This window comes from Anopheles coustani, chromosome 3, assembly GCF_943734705.1.
Source record: "Anopheles coustani chromosome 3, idAnoCousDA_361_x.2, whole genome shotgun sequence".
Lineage (NCBI taxonomy): Eukaryota > Metazoa > Arthropoda > Insecta > Diptera > Culicidae > Anopheles > Anopheles coustani.
The window spans coordinates 2359277-2382242 of NC_071288.1; the positions used below are offsets into that span (position 1 = coordinate 2359277).

Below are 22966 nucleotides of genomic sequence, written 5' to 3' on the forward strand. Positions count from 1 at the left end.
AAAAGGGAGAGAAGAATTGTCTTTCCGGCCACTACAGTCTGGGATCTATGACGACGCACTAAAGAGTATGCCTACTAAGATATCGTAGAGTATTGGACTTGTTTGGTAGAAAAAGTAACATTCCGAAAAGGTACGTAAAAATTCACATAGGTCAAACCAACAGGTACGTATAACAATTTTACCCTCTTTTTTGTCTTTGTGCGAGCACAACACAATCGCGAACACGCGGATGAAAGTGAACATGAACATGAATAAGTGTATCAGAAAAATAATGCACTGCAATCTTCTTCTAAAATTAACTTTGGCCATAGAAAGTTGCTCAACGTTTGGCGTTCCGGATGTTAAATAGATGAATTTATAAGTATAGAATAGAAAAGGAGGATTTTTCTTAAAGATTTGGCATCCAAGGTGTGTGTAAAGGTAAGTTTGTGGAAATTTATTTCCACCAAGATTCGTTGCAGATGATGCACAGTTGCGATTTCGTTCGGCTCATTTTGACGGCACACTTTTAAACGGCATTGTCCTGCTCGTCTTCGTCCTCGTCCCCTTCGTCCGGACCATGGCCACCATCTTCCTCTTCCTCCTCCACGTAGATCGGAGGAGGGAGCGTTTTCAGATCGAACTCCACCGCCGAACCGTCGGCACTTTTCTCCGACTCGGTGTACGGCTCGTGGTGAGGAGGTGGTTGGTGTTGCAGTTCCATCTCGACGTACCGATGCCGATCCTGCTCCATACGCCGAGCGTATGAGCACGCCGACGACGACTCGTTCTCGTAGTCGGAGAGGAAATCCGGATAGGGAATTTCGACGTTTTTCTGATACCGCGAGCTACTGCCGGCGTTCGGGCCGGTTCGGTTGTATCCCGCCGCGAAGCTGTCCTCGCTGGAGTAGCACACATCGTCCGAGAGACCCGCCTTCGTCTCGGAGCAGCTGCCACTCTCGGGCGTATACTGTACGCCCTGGTACTCGAGGTCAGCCGGATCGTCCCGCTTGGTCTGCTTCAAGCGACGCTGGCGGGCCGGTTTGACCGGCGGCGAAGGAGTGTCCGATTTGTAAAGGTTCGGGTTGGTTATGTGACCGAGCCGATCGTACCGCGGGAAACCCATCTCGTCGACGTTCTCCGTCATATCGAGACCCTCGAATTTGTTCGAGTAGGAAGCGCTCGGGTACACTCCGGCTCCGTTCCGGCTCGGTGTTACCTCGTCCTCGTCCGCACGGTACGTTTCGTCCTCGTAGTCCTCCGGGAGCTGCTCAAGCTCCTCCTCGAAGTCCGGATAGCGGTGGTACTGTGCCTGATCCATCATCACCGCCTCCGAGGATCCCGATTCCATCTCCGGAAAGTATCCCTCCGAGCACTCCGAGCTCTCCTGATGCTCAAGCGGTCGATCGAGACGACTCTTCTTCAGCGGAACCGTCCGTTTCTTACGATATCCCCGCGATCGTAGCTTCGGATCTTGGGCGCGATGATCGAGCGAACTGTCGGTGTCGTTACCACTCGGTGGGCTCTTCGGGACAAAGTTTCGCGGAAGCGAGCTCTTCCGCGGGGGCTTCTGAACCGGTGGCGGCAGCTGACTCGGTTGAATCGGTGGCGACTCCGAGCTGAGGCTGCTGGAGTAGTACGGGGAGCATCGCACGAGCTTCTCCGGCCGCGGGAACATAGGCGACGAGTTGTCCGTGCTCGTCGCCTCGCTTGTGTGGGTCGTCGTGGACGAGCTGCCCAAACTTTCCTCGACAATCTTGTTCAAATCCGACGACACGAGATGCTCGTGGAACGACTGGCTGTGGCGCATCTTGGAAGTTTTGTACTCGCGGATCTGCGACTTCGAGAGTGTCTTATCGTCGTAGCTGTGATGCTTCACCAGCGGCTTTTCGGCCATCGGTGTGGGGCTGGAAGAGGGTAGCGAGTCCCCGCGGGGCGGTTTGTTTGGTGGAGGTACCGCAGGAGGCGCAGCGGCGGCCGTGAACGGTGTAAACTCCTGACTTTGATATCGTTCCGTCAGCTTCTCGTTCTGTCCGTACAGTTTCTCGGTGAACGTTGGTTCCGTATCGGAGATGTCCTGGCTCTGGTACCGCTTCGACATCATTTCCAACGATTTCCGCTTCGTCGCACCCGAATCGGGAGCGTCCCCTGATCCTCCAGGGTTCGGTTTACCCTGAGGCAATGGTTGCTGAGTTACGGGCATCCTTTTCGGTGACTTTTCGATCACATCCACAATCTTTGGGGGAAGTCTTGTCGGTCGATCGGGGATCACGTCCGGTTGGGTGATGGTCCGGGAGCTTTCTCCCTTCTCAACCGGTACAACAACGTTTCTGGAGCCGGCCGGCTTCAGGTGAACGCCTGGCAGCTCGGCCGAGGTTGTGCCACTCTTTTTAACTACCTTTGGTGGTTTCAGCGGGACATACTCGAAGGTGCGCGTCGTCGAGCCCGTGGGAGGTGGATGACGCTCTCCGGAGGACCCTTTCACACCGCCCGAAGAAGAAGTGGTCCCTTCCAGCTGCTTCATCGCTTCGACTTGTGCGATCAGCGTGTTGCTGCTGCTCGTCGACCACTCCGTGATCGTCTGGGCCATTTCGGTCAGCGTCAGTGTCGTCGTGTCGTCGCTCTTCGTGCCCGAGGAGAACTTGGTGTCCGTCTCGGAGTTGCTGAAGGGTTCGTAGCGCGGCCCACCGCCCCCATTCTCCGACACGTTCTCCAGCGAGAAGCGCTTCCCGTTGGCGGCATGGTGCGCGATCGCCTGGTTACCGGTGTTACTGCTGGAAAAACTACCCCCGCTCGTCTTCTCGTCCAGACTCTCGGTCGACTTGTGGACACTCGAGCTGATCGAGCTCTTGGTGTGGTTCGACTTTTCGCTCTTGGCATTGCCGGAGTGGTTCGAGACGGCCGACAGGCTGTCCGAGCCGGACAGGTTCGCGTACTGCCGCACCGTGTTCGTACCGGTCGACCACTCCGAAATGCTAAGACCAATCGAGGTGTCCTCCGAGTGCGAACTGTGCGTGCAGCGCTTCTGCTGCAGGCCCATCTTCACCGTCCCGTCCAGGTCCGTGCCGAACGAGCTCGTTTCCTCCTCCGAGTGGGAACTGTGGCTGCACTTCTTGCACGACTCGTTGCTCAATCGGCGCGGCTCCAGATTGCGCAACCGAACCGTTTCCTCCATGTACGTAGCGCAAGACGTCGACAGCATGTCATCGATCGAGGTGTCCGAGTTGTTCGATCCACGCGAAAACTTTTGACTGCCATACTCCATCCCTCCGCTTCCTCCTCCTCCTCCCCCGCCACTGCCTCCTGCACCGGACGACAAAGGTTTGCTATCATCGGGCGAGATCTCAATCTTCACCGTGCCCGGCCCAAACACTTCGTCGTTCATGAAGAAATCATCGTCGGTAATGGGGCTAAGGTTTTGCGGGGATTTCGTCGGTTGCGAAATAATCACCCGATCCGGATTCGACTCCTTCCCACCGAGCCCCGAAGCCGTTCCGGACGATCCGGCCGTTCGCTGACTGGAGCATATTTCGAATGTCGACTTGAGGCAGCTGGTCGGACCGAGGCTGCTACTCAAGCAGGTCGTATTCTCGTACGTAACGGCCGCTTCATATGCCTTGGTCTCTTGCATGGCCGACATCAGATAGGCCGTGCTTTCGTACGGCACCACCATCGAAAGGGAGGGAGACGATCCGGATTTGCCGGAAAGTGATGAACCGGAGCATGAGCCGGAACCGGGATCCGTCGACATGGTATAATCACGCTTCGGTGGTTCCGGTATGTCATCCCCTGCCACTTCCGCGTAGTCCGGATCGGAATCGTCGGATCCACCGGTCGTCGGTTCGGTAAACGATTCCACCATCACCTGCGTCGGATGCTGCGGTTCAATGACGCGGAACATCTGCACGTTCTCTACGATCGGGGCGTGTTCGAGCATGCTGGAGGAAGGTGGCGTGGGCCAGTTTTCGGACTCTTGCGATTGCCTTGCCATCGCCTGCTCCGTCCAGTATGGTCGCAATGGTGCAGGCATCGCCATTCCTCCACCTTCGCACCGTTCCCCTGGCGTGTTATCGTACGGAATGTCTGGGAGAGGCCAGTCCTCCGAATCTTGACTACCTCCGCCGGCCGAGAGGCACTGCAGATCGGGCTTACTTTCAACCGGTTTTATATCACCGCAACCCCCAGCTCCAGGGGGACCAGCGCCACCCTTAGCCCCATCGGTAACGCTCGATACCGTGAAGCGTCCGTTCTTCACGACGTTGCTCTGATAAATCTCGGAAAGCCGCTCGGCTGCGGCCGAATCACACGGAATGTCAGGCATTTCGGCAGACGTTCGCCGGTCCGCATCGGAGATATAGGCGGGGTTCGAGTTTGAATGGAGATCGGAACTGAGGCTTGCCTGGTGTTCGCTGGAAATGACCGACTCATCGTGGACGCTCAAATCCTCGAGGCTCGATTTTTCCGCCTCGGCCACCTCTTCACCGCTCGACTTCTCCGAGTTTGTCGAACGCTCCGAAATGCGGGACAGTGTACGACCGACACCGAAGCTCGCTCCGTACCCAAGCACGTCCACCGGGTTGATGGCGATCCCGAGCGTGGAAGTCATCTCCGGGTAGCCGAACGTCGTTGGGAAATCGCTCAACTCGTCCTGTATATCCGAGTCACTTTCCTTCTGCTCGTCCGGCGACAGTTCCTTCGTGTCCTGGGCGGCAATCTTCTGTATCTCGATCGTTTCCGTCGCCAGCTCGAAGCTCTCGTAACTCTCCTGCTCCGGCGGCAGCCAATTGTCCTCGACGCTCGAGCTACCGGAACTCTCGATCGGGTAGGGACGCCAGGTGGACAGCTGTTCCTTTTGCGACAAGTCCCCTTTCCTTTGCGCGGCGCCGAGCGATCCCGAGCTGCTCTCGGTCTCAAACGATCCCAGCGAGCCCTTCGATTCGAGACTCGATTTGGACTCGAGCGAACTCCGATCGCCTCCGTCGGCACTGAGTAGCTTCAGCGTGCCCGACTTCAACTCGGCCGTGGTTTGTTGCGTTTGCTTTTCGTTCGGTTGCGCCGTACGGCACACTTTCTTGTGGAGGAGAGTGGCACGAACGGGTTTCACCACCCTTGGTTTTGGTGTCGTTCCAGAACCACCGTTTCCTGCCCCTGCGGTGGTTGTTCCGGGAGTTTGTGCCACAACTGTATCCCCAGCGAAGCTGTTAAAACGTGAACCATTACCGCCACCGTTATCGGAGCTAGATTCACTTTCCTCTCGCTGCAAAAGTCTCGATATGCGATCTTCCGTCGTCTCAATGTCCAGCTCGGACCCGGATCCCAAATCGACCGGATACTGCTTCTCGAGCGTCGGCGAGACCTTCTTCACATTCGCCACCACATCCTCGTCGTACTCTTCCATCTTCAGCATGGCCTCACGCAACTCCCGGCACTTCATGTGATCCAGCGAGTCCATATCTTGCGATATCCCCAGCGGTCGCGAGATGGAACAACTTACGCTCGATTCCTCATCGAGCGAGCCCTTCCCGCGCGGTGTACTCGAATCGTGCCGTATCGGGCTGGTCTCATTCTCGCGGCTCGAACCCGTATCGGAACTGCGCGATCGTTCGATCGACAGGCGTAGGAAATCACCCCGTCGTTGCGATGCGTGCTTCCTATCCTCTTCCGGGTCCGGGGCGTGCACTCTTCCGAGTTTTTCCCGAATCGGAGACACCGCAGTGTCCGGTTTCTTGTCCGGTACTTGCGGCAAGGGATGATCGAACGCCGACGGTGACGATCGGTTAGAAGATGGCTGCGTCAGCGCATCAGCCAGCGGAACCACCTCCGATTCGGGCATGGTTAGATCCTTCACGTCTTCGAAGGTGCCTTGCGATTCGACACGATAACGAGGACCCTGCTGATGGTCATCCTGTTGCGTACTCCCTTCACCTTCCGTGCCGGTAAACTCTTCGCAAGCGATCGTAACCCACGACCCGGTTTCATCGCTTCCCATTCTCTCCATGCTCAACTTTCCCGCAAATTCCTTCTTGTCACGCACCACCACCACCTCCACCGGTAACTCTTCCACCAATGCGTCGTCCTCCTCTACAACGTCTTCCTCCTCGATCGAAGGCTCCTCGTACTCGATCGTTGGAACCCGCACCGGAGGCGGTAGGTAGCCACTGTCCTGAACATCAGCATCCTTCAATTCGCTCACCTCCGTGAGGGATTCTTCACTTCCGGTTCTCATCGCCGTAGATGCTTTCTTTGCAATCGGTTCCTCCTGCTTCGTCGTCTTTACACCTTTCTCCGATGTTTCGGCCTCATTGCTTGGAGTGCCCGTGTCGAACGTTTTCTCCTCCGATCGTCGTTTCATCAAGTCCAACGTACGCCGTTCGGAGATAATGTCCTGCATGTCCAGTTCACCGCCGAACTCCGACACTGGCTGCGACAGGGCACGTCTTTCCACCGGCTGTGGTTTGTCTTTCCGATCGTTATCGAGACTTTTGCCCTTATCAAACCTCGACGATCCCGACCGCGGATCGTCGATCGATTTGCTGTCACTGTCGGTGGTCGACTTGCGACCTCGCGTAGCTCCCCCCGGCTGCTGCTTGTTGTCCGCATCGGGTGAATCCACCTTCGAGGGAGAGTGTACGTCCACCTTCACCACCTCCTGCTTCCTCGACATCGCCCCCGTCCCCGATTGACCAACGATGACGCCCTCCGAGTCGGGCGAAGTGGCATCACCTCCTCCCCCACCGTACGACGATCCGCTGCTTTCCGTGTAGTTCTGATCCAGACTGCGCGTCTTGTACTCAATGTCCAGGTACTGCGGTTCGGACTTTTTCTCCAAACTCTTCGACTTTCCCTCCATCCGACCCTTGTGCACTACCGATCCCTCGATCTTTTGCTTCAGCTCCTGGCTGCGGCTCAACCGTGTCGGACTCTTGATGACGATGCTACTCTCGTCCGCCGAGCGATCCGAGTGATCATCGAACGACTTACTGCGATCATCGAAGCTGCGGCTCGCCTTGTCCAGCTTTTCCACGCTCTTCTGGTCCTCAAAGCTGCGGCTTATCTTGGCCAACCCACAGTCCAGCTTCCGGGGAGCCTTCGCAATAAACACGTGATCCTCCGGTTTCGATTTGATGTCGGCATCGATGATAATCTTGTCACCCTCCGTCTTTACCGAGATCTTATCCTCCGGAGCGGGAAACTGTGGCAGCTGATCCTTCACCGGGCTGAGCATGTTGATCGTCTGCTTCATCGCCGACTCGTACAGCTTCTGCTGGCGCTCCTTACGCCGGGCACGCTCCAGTTCGCTTTCCTCCGTTGACTTGCGCTCCCTGCTTCCCAGCCGCTTCAGTTCCATCTTCTCCAGCGACTTGGATTTCTCCTTCGCACTCGAACCCTTGCCCCTGCCCAGCGCTTCCTGGCTCTTCGTGCGCAGCATATCGTTCGGCGAGGGAGATTTCTTCGCATCGTCCGACGATCGGCGCTTCGGTTGGACGAGCTTCTCCGAACCTTTCGGGCTGGTGGACTTGCGCTGCGGTTTGATGGCCGCCCCACCGCCCGTAGGCGTTTGCGTGCCACTGTCCGTCTTCTGGCGCGCCTTGCCCGTACTTTCCACGCTGCTTGCCCGGCTGATGGCGGGAGACGTTTTTATCGAACTATTGCCCGAGCTGAACGGTTCGAACTTGTACTTCGGTATCTCGAGGATCAGCTGATGGCCACTCTTGAGCTTTGTCTTGGTCTTACGCTTTTCCTTAATCTTAACGCCTTGCAGTTCGATCTTTTCAATGTACTTCAACCGATCGAGCAACTCCAGCTCGTCCGCTTCGATCCGCACGTGCTTGCGTTCCTCTTCCGTCGTCGACGTCTGGCGCGAGATGGTCGGATCGCGCACGACGATCGCATCGCCGCACGAGTGCACCGAGTCCTCCTGGTCTTCCTCCTCGATCACGGACGCCTTCGGTTTCTGCTGCTGGTGCTGCTGCAGTGGTTTCACCTCAAGCACCTCCTCTTCCTCCTCGTACCCAACCGTGTCGTCTTTGGAAGAGAACGCATTCATCGGGGGCAGCTTATGGAGTGAGATGACCGGCGTATCGAGACTTTTCGCCCGTCGACCGGATGTCGGTGAATCGAGGGTGGCTTTTTGTCGCTGGAGCGATGCAAATGCCGACCCTTCACTTAGGTTGAGACGGGCGTGGGCAAATAAAATCGGAGCGTGCCCCTTCGAGCGCATCACGATCGATGAATCGATCAGCTCTTCAATCAACTTTGTCCGCGAAGGGGACAACTTGGTGCCCGTCGTTGTGCCGTCCGTTGTCTTCTTCCCGCCCGCGTCCGCCGCCGTCGGCTGTTGTTTCGATGACTTGGACGTGGAAAACCCCAAACTCATCCCATCCTTGCGGTCCTCCACCTCGGATGCCTTCAGTTCCCCAACCGACTCGATGATCGGTGACGGTATCTGCTCCTTCAGGTGGTACGCCTTGGTCGATTCAGCCTCAACCTTCGACGAAATCACCGTCGGTTGCTTTTTGCCCTCATCCTCCGAGCTCGGAATGGAGAACGATCGTTCGGAGATGCGCCGTAGCTCCGTGCTGGTAAGCTGTGTCGTTTCGAGCTTGACCGTATGGTACCGGCTCTCCAGCTCGGCCAACCGACGGCACTGCGGTGGTGAACCTTCGATCTCCGTCGAGCTCATCGTCTGACCGCGTGCCCATGCGTTCGATGCCATCTTGCTCGATTCGTGCTTCAGAATCGGTTCGATCTCTTTGCGCGACTGGGGTGGTGAGAACTCCAGCTTCGTCGGCATCGCTTCGGCCGAACCGAACACGTCGTCCGAGTCCAAACTCTCGTCGTCGGACGAAAAGGACGTGATGCGCGTCTTGGCGTTCCGTTTCTTACCACACTTGGTCTTGATCGGGGCGACCCGCGTCTTCACCACACGCTTCGTCGGTACGGACAGTGCTTCGTTGGCCTTCTTCTCCACGATCATGTACGGGAGGTCGACCGGTTTCGGTTCGAATTTTCGCTGCTGATGTTGTTGCAGTTGCTGATGCTGTTGTTGTTGGTGGTGGTGGGCGGCATTGCTATCGGTTTTCGAACTCGTAGCTGAATCACTCTCGATCTGGCTCAGCTTACTATTCAGTTGCTCCAACATCAACGGGTCCATTCGCTTGGTGATGTCACGCTTCGGACTTCCGGCCAGCTGAACGGTCTGGACCGTTTTATCCACCTCGAGCGTCACCGGATCGACCTTCGAGAGATCGATGTTCTGCGTGAAAAGAAAACCGCCAACCTGTTGTCCATCCATCCCTCCTACCCCATGGTCACCCCCCATCAGCTCCGTGTCATCTTTCACACGCAGTAAGTTTTCCTTCGAACCACCTTCTCCTGCTCCTTTCGACTCGTTCAACAGCATCTTGGGTGATTTGGGAGACTTCGGGGACTTCGGGGACTTGGGACTCTTCGGCTTGGGGTAGCTACGGTGGGGCGTCGGTTTTCCCTCGAGCATCGGCGAAGGGGCCGTCCCGTTCATGATGTGCCGCTTGTGCAGCACGTACGGAATATCATCCTTCAGTACGGTTTTGTACGACGAACGACGCTCCTGGAAATCCTTGAAGAAACTCTTCGGCATCTCGAACCCATTGCGCGGGAGCTCCACGACATCCGGGATTACGCCCATTTCGTACGACTGCGGTAGCTCAAAGTGGCTGCCGTGGGATTTGCACAACGGTGGCGCGCTTGGGATCTGCTTGTACAAATACTCCTCCTCGCTCGAATCGGCCGGCGTAAGATCGATCGATTTCTGATGCATCAGCGTATGACGGCGAGAGTTCGGCCCCAACCGGGGCCGATTGGCGAGCGAGTTGGGATCCGATTTCGTCCGCTCGACGGTCGCATGGGCGTACGGTGGAATGCCACCGATGGCCGAACCCGTCTCCAGTCCCACCATCTTCGGGGTGTACTCTTCAAAGTGCGTTTTCGCCATCAACTCTTCCTTGCGCGTCTTCTTCGGTAGAATGTGCGGTGACTCAATCTTCTGCTTGTCGAACTCCGAAAGCAGCTCCGGGGTCAGAGGATAGTCCGGGCTTACCGGCTTCGCCTTCGCCTCCACCATGATCGCGGTGGTGGGCGTTTCGTCGTTCAAGCTGCTGGTCAGCGATTCGATCTTCTCCTTATCGAAGCTGAAAATGTTCTCACTGTCGGACTTTTTGCGGAACGCACGCGACCGATCGATACGCTGGCTCTCCGTGATGGTCGTCGGTAAACCCTCGATCTCTTCCGGCCAAATGTGGGTCGTTTTGGGCGGTTGCTTTTCGATCGGCTTCGGTACGGCGGGAGGTAGGACCGGTGAGGGCGATTTGTACGCTGAATAGCCGACCGACCGGGAGCTTCTTTCCAGCTCCACATTCTGCAGACTGATCGAATGTACGTGGGATGTTTTGTTGCCACCGGTGCCGCTTCCTCCAACACCACCACCACCGCCGTTCGAGGGTTTTGTTTGGGCGCTCGGAAACGTCGACGAGTAGATTTGATTGTCGTAGAAACTGGCCGACGTCGATGAGATGCCATTCTTGGTGATCACAAACTCATCGTCCATGTCATCGTCCGGAATCGTGTTTCGCCCACCGATCTGCTCGTCCGAGTGGCTTACCTTAGCCCGCGAGTAAATCTCATCCGACATCTCACCCCCATCGATGTCCAGCCCCTGCTGTTGTTGTTGCTGCTGCTGCAACTCACTGGCGTCGTAGTAGTCGCTTTTGGAATCCTGGCTCGAGTTACGGGAACTGCTATCGAACCGCTTCGACAAGTATTTCGCCTTCTTGCTCGTCGTCGTCGGCATTTCGTAGTTCTTCGTTAGCAGAATATCCATGCCACCGAACGATTCCTTCGATGAGTCTTGGCTGGATGCGCGCGAATTAAACCCTGATCCGGACTTGCTCTTCAGCGTCTCACGGGATTTCTTGTTGCTATCGGTGTGGTATACGCTGTCCTTCGATTTCTTGCTCGAGTCGCTACTCTTCGACAGTTTCGACTCGTAGTAATCGCTTCGCGACTCCGGACTGGACGTCCGCGACGATCCGCCCATGGACATTTTGATCTTTTTGTAGAAATTCCCATCCGATTTGACGCACAACTTCTCACGCGGAAGGTCGCGGGGATCTTCCATGAGGAACATATCGTCCAGGTCGTCCATGTCCGGGGCGCTCTTGCTCTTCGCCTCCAGGCTCGAGCAGTACTTGGAGAGCCGCGAAACGTGATGCACATGATGGTGATCGTGTTGTTGCTGCTGTTGCTGATCAGGCATGCTCTCGTCATCGGTCGGAATATAATTGCCTGAGTCGAGCGAGCAGGAGCGGGTGTGTGCTTCCGAGTTGCTCTTAAACTTGTAGTACAATTCGTCGTCCGACTTTTCCAGCAACTCGTAGCTATCGTGCGACAGATCGTCCTGCGACCCGTACTCATAGTTGGAGTAGAAGTTCTGATTCGTCTGCCGACGGTAGCTCGTATGATCGATCGTGTTGTACGTCGTGCCGGGATAGCTGGACGAGTACACCTTCCCCTCGTTGGCCAGAAACTCCTGGCTCACCTCCACCGAGTAGTTGGACTTCTGAACGTACATCGAGTGGCGCGAATCGTCATACCTCGTCACCGGGCTATCGATGCGATCGGACGTAAGAAACTCTCGCTCCATCAGCGAGAAGTCAGCCCGTCCCGTCGAGTCGTACCCATAGTCACACAGTTCCTTGCAGGAGCTACTTCTCAGCCACGCTTCCTTCGAAACGGCACCGACTCCTCCACGCTGACGCTGGTAGTTCATGTACTCTTCCTCCTCGAAGTCATCTTCATAGTTTTTGTACTGCACCGTCGAGTAGATGTTCGCGTTCGAAAGCTCATACTCCAACCGCTCCGAGGACGTCTTCTTACTATTCATCGGATCATCCGGATCTCCACCGGGACCACCGCCTTTCAGCAGCGACGAATAGTGCAGATAATCACTGGTCACCTTCGACGAACTTGGAAGGTTCGTCAGCGAATGATGCCCAATGAAATTATGATCGCTTACACCTCCTCCTGACCCACCGGTTCCACTAACCAGTCCTCCACCGCCACCGCCCCCACCACCACCGCTACCGCTATAGTTCGAGTCGATGGATTCAATCTTCGACAGCTGCGAATTGCGTGGCAGCGAGTGAGACGTTCGGGGATGTATCGGCGGCGGGTTGGACGACGAGTAGCGCTCATCGTCATCCGTCAGACCGTTTTTGTGCGTGATCGTCGTGGCGAGGGAGTGCGAATTCGGCGAGTGGGAGTAGTGCTGCTGGCTGTGGCTGAAGTAATCCGACGTGTCCGAGTACCGATTGTTGCCACAGTACTCGTCAAAGTGAGCCGAACGATTGTACATCTCACCGGCGCTGACCTGGGAGTTCAACGTGCCCGAGCTCGATTCGTTCAACTTGCTCGCCACGTTCGTGCTTATGTTCGTATGACTATTGTAGTTTCTTATGCTATCATCTATGAATTCGTCACTAAAATGTTTACCGGGGTAATGAGTATTTGTCTTGAAACTTGCAACCTGAACCTGAATGTGTTGTTGTTGCTGTTGCTGTTGTTGTTGGCGCTGTTTGTTCAGCTTACTTTTCCTATCCACTGTCGCGTACAGTTCGTCACTCGGAACGGACGGCTTTGGGGCATCCCCACCAACGGGCCCACCGCCGGTGCCGGAAGTCATCGCTTTGATCTGCGTCGCCGTCGCGTAACGGATATCAATTTCATCCTCATCGTCATCTTCATCGTCCTCCAGGTACGGGCGACGGATCGCATTCTCGTCCTCGACCTCATCCATTATCTCATCTTCCTCCTCTTCCTCGCCCACCTCGTCGGCATCCTCGTCCTGCCCCCCTTCTCCAGCGCGAGAACCGTCCGTGCCCGTACCACCGGTACCGGGCAGCTTCCGACGATGACGGTAGAGATCATTGATATCCGAGTAGATGACATTGTCCGGCACCTCGTCCGACAGATCCGTCCCGGTGCTAACCGACTTAGACATCGAATAGGTACTCGTATTGCTATAACGGGCTAGTGTGGCACTGTGGGATTGAGAGCTGCTGGCTCCCAGCCCCGTTGAGCCCGCCAGCGCCGCCGTTGATGCCGACGCCGCCCCCGGGAGGAGCGCCGAAGAGCGCCTGGTGCGAGTGTCCAGCGGCAATAAAACACTCTCCCGGCTGGTGGAGGAGACCGTTGTCTCCCCCATAGAACTGCTGCGATCCCCCGGTTGGCCCAGCGGCCCGGCTGAGGCCCGACGCTGCTGCTGCTGCTGCTGCTGCTGCTGCTGTTGCTGCTGCAGCAGCTGCTGTGGCTGCGTGGTAAATCTGTGGCTGCGATGAGTGTATTTGGGGGACATAGTGGCATAGTGGCGGTTGCTCAGACCTATGGGGAGTGGTGTGTGGGGGGGGGGGGGGGGTACGGGTTCACGGATGGAAACACGGATTCGATTACGATCAACATTCTAGCGTCCCACCAAAAACGAAAACGTTATCAAAACACTAGAAAAACTTAACAAAACCGAAGAGAGTTTCCAACGGAAAAAAAAATCGGCAGCTCGAATTGCTCGTCCGCTTCACATCCTGTCGCTAAAATAACTAAAAATCGGTTCACTTAACAACTAAAATTGGTAAATGGTACTTCGCGCATCATGTTGAAGAACATGTCCTCCCTTAAACCCAACAAAACAAACTTGTTCCAACGATCGAAATACAACACAAACAAAAGCAAATAGAAGTAACGAAACATACGAATACGTCGGCATCGGCATTTCCGGCGAACCGGACACCAGAGCGTACTCACCGGAACTGTGACCGTCTTGACGTGCACGAGCCCGATCGGCTTCGCGCGCATGGCTGCTGCTGTTGCTGTTGAGGTATGGCGAACTCCAGGTGCCCCCCGGGGACGCAGATTGGCTCGAGTCCTGGACCGAGGCCTCCATTCCCATTTGCTGGGTATAGCTCTTCGTCGGATAGGTCTCCACCTGGGCTTCCGTGAGCTGAGAACGACTGTGGCCGGTAGGACTGCTGGGTAGGTGATCCACCTCCATATCCACTTGCCTCCTCGTCTGAGAAGGCGTCCTCAAGACGTTGCTCTGACTGCGACGCTCCCATTCCGCTGGAAATGCAAAGTACCAACGTTACACATACACGCTTGCGATCGTTCGTTTCTGTGTTCCTCTCGAATACACAGTCGTGCAGACAGCTATAAAACCTTATCCTATCACCCGGATCTGTTTTCGTGTAATTTGTTCCTCTCTTAAGCTATGGAAATTATATGTTTCTTTTATTTCAACCAAACTAGATGCACACGTCTAAACAACAGGACTGTAAATTATAGAACAAACATTCTAAAACTGAACAGCATTTTTTATAAACGATGTATCTCGCCTTGAGCAAACGATATGTTTAATCGTGCATGAAACCATACTCAATTGAAACTGTACACAAACATCTAATGTTGAATTGGACACGGAACTTAAACTGTACTTGGATATTGAACAGCAAAACATTCATCAATCAACTGAACAAAGTTAACAGATCATGAAAGAAGTAAAACCTATCGCTAAAAACAATATCGAAAACCGTAACTAAATATTTTCACAGCCACAGTGAATTTGTGTAACAAGAACAATAGTGACACGAAAGAAAAAAAACAACACAATAGCAACAAATGAGAACCAGGAAAACGAGGAGGTGGATTAAAGGTCAAAATGAGATCTCGAAAGAAAATAAAAATAATAGAAATAATACAAACCGGTTTCGATCGGAAGTAAAGGATGAGCCGAGATGCTTTGATTCACATTACATGAAGTGCGTGATTGACTTCTGTTACTTGAATGTAGAGGACCCTGCCGAAAAGACTGAGACCTGTTTGTGATTATAAAACAGAGAGATAGAGAGAATTAAAGTAGAGGGAGGCATCGTGGGAAAGGACTCGCAGCGGTTCTTTGCCAGCTTCTGCTGCCTGCTTATGCTACACCTTATATACGAAACGAAATAAAAAAAAAGCTCACACACACACACAGAATTAAAAGCCACTTGGCCAGTAAATCTCGCTCGCAAACCGAAACAAACGCATTTGTTTTCATTAAAACGAAATTTACCAACGAAACGTTCATTTCACGAAATGATTTGTTTGAGGTGAATGTTTGTTTGCTTATGAAAAGCTGATACATCCTTTAAATTAACAGTCTTAAGATGGACAAACATGAATGAAATGATTTCGATCAAAGAAAATATGTATATGAGAAAACGTGGAAAATGTGTGTGAGTAAACAGAGCATAAGAAACTAAATCAAAACTGATTGACTCTCTTCTCTCTTTTTGATTGTCATTGGAAATATTTTCATATAAATTGCACAAGTGCAAAACGAGCGAAAAAGATTCACAAAATCGAACTCCGAGCATTCAAGGAGCAGTGAGCAAATCTGTACCCTGGCAATATGGGGGGAAAAAATGTTAAAAATCGTAAACCAACCGGTTTGGGTAAATCAATAAACTTTTACTAAAATAATGTTACCAAAATTAAAACCAACACAAAATTATACAAAATTGAAAGTAATTTATATCTAAAAAAAATCAATCACCGTTGCCAAATTCTACATGACCCATTGTACAGGTGACTTTATGGACAGAATCTATACTTTCAAGGAGTGGTATGGAACAACATCGTTCGAGTATTGTTGGGAAACTACAATTGGCAAAATCTACATTCCGTTCGAGGCACTCACGGAGAATTGGGTACAGCTCGAGCAAACAGAGTATGGAACGAATGAAAACAAAAACAAAAGTGCATCTACTTATATTCGCGATGAAATTTCTCATGAAACTCTCTAGGTTGGTAAGAGAGGCCCCATTTGAAGATGGGGCCCCTTAGAATGGGAAGAGTCAGGAAATAAGTACGATAAGAGAAAGCAAAACATTCAACGCAAAACGCAAGATGTAATGAAATGATTTTTTGAAGGGAAAATATTCTACTCGATGGAAAATCAATGCGAAAGAAAATCAACCATGGTGTATGATTTACTTGTATGATCGTAATTAAGTATGGTTGAAAACAAAGTCCTAAAATACTCCGATCTTTCATATAAACCATAAGCAGGATTTTGTTGTGTTGTAAAACATGTTTCAAATGACCTAAACCAAAAGAACTCAAGCACTGAAAAGCAATGGAATTTACAAAACGTTCATTCACCCACGAGCGATCCTTACCTTTGAAATGTTTGACGCTTCACATAATTATCCCGTACGAATTCTATTATTTGTTTCTGTGTTTTGCCGCTGTACCTGTAAAAGTAAAACATAGTTTTATTGACTTCCATACTTCTACTTATCTCTAATTCAACTTACCTAAAGGAACTTCCCCTGGACAGTACTCGCGCTTTCCTGCGCTGTATGTTTTGCACCGCCGTGCAACGGAAGAATCCATGGTTTTCGACGCATTTCTTCCAGAAGTTCTTACACTCATTGCGACCCTCGAAGAAGAATTCAACCGTATCTTTATGGTAAACCTGTAAATGATGGAGATATTTTAATGGTTAACACATAGAACTCAAGAAATCTGGAAAAGTAAATAATTCAACCAACATAGTTTTCCGGATGCAGTTTGATGAGGAAACGCTTGCGTTTGAAGGAAATTTTACGAATCTTTGCCCAGGAGAAGGTATTAATTCGTGTTATGCCTTGAAACACGGCAATACCCATGTGAGCGACGGCCAGATTCAACGGGACACCGTCGTGGTCTTTAGCTGGATGCATCTTCATGCCGTACAGCTCGCAGCGACGGGCCGTTTCCAGCAAATTGAGATCCGCTTCAGCTGGCGATTGTCCTCTGTGGGAGAGGGAAAAGGCAGGTTAGTAAGTTTTCAGTCGCTTGCCGACACGCTGACACATACACATGCTTCTTGTGATTCTCCATGATTCTCCGCTGCATCGTATGATCTTGCTGCGGTACAAACCGGTACGACGACAGATAGGTATGGTCCGGATAATCCTCAGCTGCGTAGTCGCCACAAGAAGCTACAATGGAGCAAGAATAAACAAGCTGTGAATGCCATCGACAATTGAATTGAGAAGCGATTCCCCTCCCCTCCCCCCGTACCCTGTACGATGTAGCTAGCCATGAGGGCCGCCGTGTTGTCGTTGCATTGCAAGCTGCCCGTGGCAAGATCGCGCTTCACCTGCAGACAGAACAGATAGCGCGTGTACTCTTCCTCCAGCTGCAGCGGGTCGGGAGTGTAAAACTTCACGCAAAAGCGCAGCACAGGTTCGACGAGCGACAGGCCGACCTGCCGGTTGAGCGGTTTCTCCAGATCCAACCAGTACTTGGTTCCGGACGGGGCTTCCTGGTACTCTAGCCCGAAGTAATCTGCCTCCAGCAGGTTCAGCTGCCGACAGACTTGCTCGAACAGAACTTTTCCAGTTGCTTTCGCCTGTGAACGATCGATAAGCATAATTAAATTCGTTGCACAACTGAACTAGAGCACAATTGTAAGGCGAACACGTGGAAAAGTCACGTGGTCCAATGATTACTAGATTGCTTGAAGCGATTGAAATTATTTGTAGCACTCATTTATCTGCATCATTACGCGCAATTGGTCCCGCGTTCCTTCTTCTACCTACCTGAACCTGAAACATGGTGACGGAGTCGTCCAACATTTGGATGCGTACGGCCAGCTTCTTACCGCCGCGCGAATGCGAGGCCGTCACCGTACCATCCACGCCGGATGGTGTGCTCAGCGAGTGGATCATTCTCGTGCCGGATAATGTGCCGACCCCGGAGCTTCCACCGCCGGCCGATGGACCCATCGAATCTAGAGACATTTTCGGTGTTTTATTCGTTTTCCTTTCCGCTGCTCGGCTTGCAGCACTGATTTAGTTACGGTTGTCTAGTTTTGTTCGTGCCACTCGTGTCGTCTCACTGTTGTTCGTTGTGGTAATTTTTGACACTGACTTCATTCACACCACTGACCACCAATCGCGTCACGTCTACACCAAGCAGCATTAAGCAAACACCGTCACCGACTTTGCCTCGCTCTTAGCTCCACAACACGCCGCGATCTTGATCACGGTAAACAAACACAGCCGATCGTTGTCGTCGTCGTCGTCGTCAATACATCGTCGTGTCGTGATTGTAGCAAAAGTTGCAGATGTTTGTTACGCAAACTTTAACCAAACAGCAGCAAACTGATCTCTCACCGCCCTCGTGTGGATAACTCGGAACTAAACCGTAATCTCGCTCAGAACAGATGATCGTTGGTAATTCACAAGCAACTCAATCAAACGAGTGATAATAAAAATGGTCAAACACGGTAAAACCTCTCATACGACAACGGAATAAAATATGGGGTTGCTGTATGATTAATTACAGCAACTCAAATAACGATATACGACTTGGTATTACATAAAAAACACTAAACATAACACTACGTTCAAAACATATTGCTACAGGAGGTCGTTCGTTCAGCTCAATCACGGCTTGCTTCGATTCACGGCTGGGAATGATTTCCTTCCAAACCGTACGTTGACGTTCTGCTGCCGTCGACGCTTTTGGTTGATACTGACTCTGATAGTGATGTGTGATCTTTGCTTGATATTTCTCATAACGTAACACGCATGGTTGTATGTTATATGTACACGGCAACTTCCAGTGCGACGAGTTACTGGGAAGCCATTCGGTGATGATGATGTTTTAGCCAGTTTCGGTTGCGTTTTGCTTGTTCATCGCGTCGGCTTTTCATAGGTTTTTATCGTTTATATTGCCCTGTAAGAAGAGATGTAGAAATATTCTATTAAAAAGATAATCATATTTATACACTACAGTTCAAGTACGATTTAATGACATATTTTACGATCATTGTTAACATGATCAATATATTTTTGATGTTGATTGATGAACTAAATTTTTCATAATATTATGTCAAATCAACCGAACAAACCATTTGGGTTCATGAGAAACCTTCTGATGCCTGCTGGTAATTGATATCAATTAAAGTGGATCAATTATCAACGATCTTTATCTGCTTTTTTTTCATCCCCCTTAATCGATCCCTTCGTTGGTATTCTTTCCCTTTTCCCGATGTCTGATGCACAAATGATGATTTATACCCAACTAGAAGCTCGACATTGCTCACTCTCTCTCTCTCTCGTCGTAAGGGAATGCGCCATTCCATTTTTCAAATTTATCACATATCAAACAATAAACCACCCGCGCCCTGTTCAATCGAAAGCTTTGACCCACAAAGTGCATCCATGCCTGACGCGATGCATTCCAGCTTAAGGCACACCACCATCATGACACATTGTCGCTGAACATTTCAGCGCACCCAAGAGTTCGCAAAAAAAAGATGATTTCCGTCGTGTACAAAGAGCGAGTAATGCTCGGCAAACTCATCACGAGTGGATGAATTTTTAAAATAGATGTCCGCCGAAACCTTCCCGGTGGAAGTAAACGAGTACAAGGAAGGGGTTGGAAGATTTATCGTCGCATCAGCACAGCACATTGCTCTTTCCAGCAAACGATTTCCAACATCCATTACACCATAAAGTAAATGAGTAATACAGTTCCACACACCGAACCATCGGAGGCAAAGCGACCCGGAGGACGCAAAGGCGCGACGACGCATCGAAGCGCGAAGATGGTGAGTAAATAAACATACCGGTTTCCGTGGCTGGTGAAAAACACTGATCATACGCAACGAATGCCCTCTCCACGATCGCGCGCGGTGCCGGGAACGCCAACGGGACGACGCACCCCGAATAGGCGTAGGATCGCGATCCCGGTGCCATTTATAGCTTCCCGCAGAACGATGGTGGTGCCAGAGAAAGGGTTCTTGGTGTTTTTCTCTATGCAAGAATTATGTGACTTCTTGTAGTAAGTTCTTTTTTCCTCCCTTAGTGGGCATGACTCATATGGGGAAATTGTCTTTGTGTGTCCAGTTACGCCGTTCTGTTCGATTTGATGTCGACTTTTCACCACAAAAGGGCCAACAAGAATCCATAAAATGATGCAGGGCATAGCAACGTAAAGCAGCAGCAATCCGCAACGGAACCGAGTGACACGAATGTAATCGTGCAAATTGTGTGGCAAGAGTCGTCCGTCGTCGTCGTCGTCGTTGTCTTTGTCGTCTTCTTCAAGATGGCTGTGACGAAAGAGGAAATGCACCTCCGCCGAAACATCCTCCCACGTCCATCCGGCTCCCCCCTCCCACCCCTATTCGCCCACATTAAAACAACAAATCGCTAAACCGGTGAAACCGGAGGCCTTGTGAGGGGTTTCGTAGGGTTTCTGGTTCTGGTCGCGTATACTCTCGCGGATACCGGAGAAGGCCGTCTTTGTGGTGATGAAGGTATTCCCTGCTCATAACGGAAAAGCAAGCGTACAAAACCCCATTAGCACAAACACACAAACATTAGCCACGTTCTGGCCGTTGGTCGGGGATCGTCGTCGCTGAAACCAAAAAGGAACAGAAGGAAAACCCGATTCAAACCCGTGTGTATACGACCAACGGCAGTGTGGTTTGAATGTGGCCGCGCGAGTCGAGTGAAAAGCCGCACCGGTATGAAAAGAGTTTTCCTTTTTCAAGCGGCCCGGCCACGCTCACAAAGGGGAACCCGTTTTCCTCGTTCTCGTTCGATTTGCGGAGCTGCTTTATTCTGCCGCAGTTGGGGGAGAAAAAAAATGGGAAAAACAAATCGTACCGCCGTACGACACATGGCGAATAAGTTCGTCCGACTGATGTTTCGTTATGCTCCAGTTGTGGGCTGAAGAATGTCCGTGATGAGGAAACGGGCATGGAGCGTGCATTACCAGAATTTCGTCTTCAAATATTCAGTAAGTCTTTTACAGACGCTCGTCCCGTTGGTCTCCGCCATCAATCATAGGAAGGGAAAACTGTCTCTCTTTCTCGCTCGCCCTTTTTGCTCCTTTTTCTTCACCCGGGTCTTCCGGTTGTTGGCCCGACTTTTTCCCTGCAGCAGACATACACCAGAGACCCATAAAACATAAACATAATGGTACTAAAATAAGCTACGCCTTTCCCTGGGAAAACTCCGAGCCTGGCGATCGATTCTGCTTCTCCGTTTAGGAGGGGCTATGCTGGTCAAAGAACCTGGCGTACGATGCTGGCCATAATGTAGTCCCAGGAAGAAGGCTCCGGGGTTACTAATGACGTGTTTGCATAGCTTACACAATGGTTCTTCATAATCTAGCGGCCGCCCTTTGGGGACGAAAAGTTAGCGAACGTGCTCTAAGATCGACCGTTTCATACACATTTTGACTACCCATACCATTTTCGTGTCCGAGTGGTTCATCTAGTAGCCCACTAGTGTTTGTGGCAAAACTATCGACTAATCTGAACTGTAGAAGGTAACGATAACAAGTTCTTCTTCCTTATCCTTTGTACAGTGTTAACAGCAGGCAGTGCCCCCCTTGGTCTCCATAAGTAAACGACGGGCATTGGCATTGAGAGCATCGGTCCGTCAGATGATAGTTTGTTGGTGCAAATTGCAAACACAATTGGCTCATCAATTTGCAAACCGAAGCAAATTTATCAGCACTTGCACGCTCCGGCTCTATTTCCATGGTGCGGTGGTTAGTGTCAATGTCTTCTTCAGGTGGTGTGTGTCGTTAGCATGATTACTTTCGAGCGATCCGATTTCACGCCAGCCGAAAACTTAAATTGACCCACCAAGGGTTGGCGTCTCTGCTGGAAGGATAAAAATATCAACCGTTGTTTCGGTAAATTGGACCGGAATCACATTTGTTGTGCGCCAAGATGATGCTGGAAAACTTCATCCTCCGTAGAATTCCAAACGGACCACACCATCCCAGGCGCAGGAAGAAACTAGGTCAAACCTCCAACCCTAGCTCCAATTTATTATTTACAACTCCGATGAACTCCAGCGCTCCTCCCCAACGGTGTTGTCTCCCACCGTCGACCTCGGGAGTTGCTTCGTCTTCGTGTGTGGTGACCTCCACCACCCCGTGCGGAATGTGGGCGATAACGCGTTCGGCGTCGTTGTAATTTCACGCCGTGCTTCCACTAGCGCCTAATCAAACTACATTTGAATAAGAAATGAGGCGGCCGAATAGTGTAATAACTTGCTCACCAGAACCTTGTGTACTAATGAAGACAAACTTAATTTCGGAACGAGTTTCTCCTTAGCGCGGTGTCAAAGGACGAATGAAAACGGGCGGGTCGCCCCATGCGGATGGTGAACGACCTGGGGCGACCTGGTACTTTTTGCTCCAGAAAATTTCATACCACTCCACCGTGCCCCTCAAGCCCATCGTCGGTCTTCCGTTCCGTCGGTCGCTCGTGAGCTCGTGTTTTCGTCTGCGCACGCACTTTCAAGAAGATGCTCGCGAATGGGTGTGGAATTTGGGCAGGATATCCGTTTGATTATTCATCGTTCCTGTAGCCAGCTCGGGGTGGGTTTTATAAACCCCATTAAAATCGTGCCACAGTTTTTTTTTGTTTTTCCACTGATGCTCAAATATCTTCCGACCCAGCCTTGGTCTTTGCTTGCTTGCTGTTCACTAATTCACACTGCAGAGGTGCAATCAAACGCTTTCGGAATCACGTACACGTACGGTGGTGTTTGTCGCACCCATACTCAAGTGCTTTCGTAGTATCCTGACGTGACACACTTTCGGCGAGGACGAACCGAATGAAATGGTCTGGTCGGGTAGTCGAGTTTCCTTGTTGTCCTATCCCGCACATGGCATTCCACCACTACTCAACCCCACGTCGCGCCCGACGACGTTCGGATAGGTTCGGGAATATCTAGGCTAGGGGTCAACAGTCAACTTGACGACGCTGGGACACGGGCAAGGGCGGGTAAGGATGTCGTTGCCGTTGGTTGCCCAGCGATTCTTCCGCCGTTCCGATTTGCTCGATTTTGTTTGCCTAGGAAAATTACTAGGTCATCCAAGTTGGCACTTTAGAATTTTC

At 51.8% G+C, this 22966-nt stretch overlaps 1 protein-coding gene across 2 annotated transcripts in view; it reads right to left on the reverse strand.

Moving 5' to 3' along the window:
• The window catches only part of LOC131260512 (FERM, ARHGEF and pleckstrin domain-containing protein 2), a 28958-nt gene that overhangs the window by 5138 nt on the left and 854 nt on the right, over nucleotides 1–22966 (reverse strand). Inside the window, exons 2-10 of one of the 2 annotated variants that reach the window (XM_058262253.1) lie at nucleotides 17634–18774; nucleotides 17113–17443; nucleotides 16907–17030; nucleotides 16599–16842; nucleotides 16362–16522; nucleotides 16224–16298; nucleotides 14767–14879; nucleotides 13813–14127; nucleotides 509–13395 (exon numbers count right to left, since the gene is read on the reverse strand). In XM_058262253.1, coding sequence (XP_058118236.1) covers nucleotides 509–13395; nucleotides 13813–14127; nucleotides 14767–14879; nucleotides 16224–16298; nucleotides 16362–16522; nucleotides 16599–16842; nucleotides 16907–17030; nucleotides 17113–17443; nucleotides 17634–17834 — 14451 coding nt within the window. In that variant the 5' untranslated portion in view covers nucleotides 17835–18774. Of the gene's footprint in view, nucleotides 1–508; nucleotides 13396–13812; nucleotides 14128–14766; nucleotides 14880–16223; nucleotides 16299–16361; nucleotides 16523–16598; nucleotides 16843–16906; nucleotides 17031–17112; nucleotides 17444–17633; nucleotides 18775–22966 lie in introns of those variants that run through there. The other variant, XM_058262254.1, reaches the window with a different exon arrangement.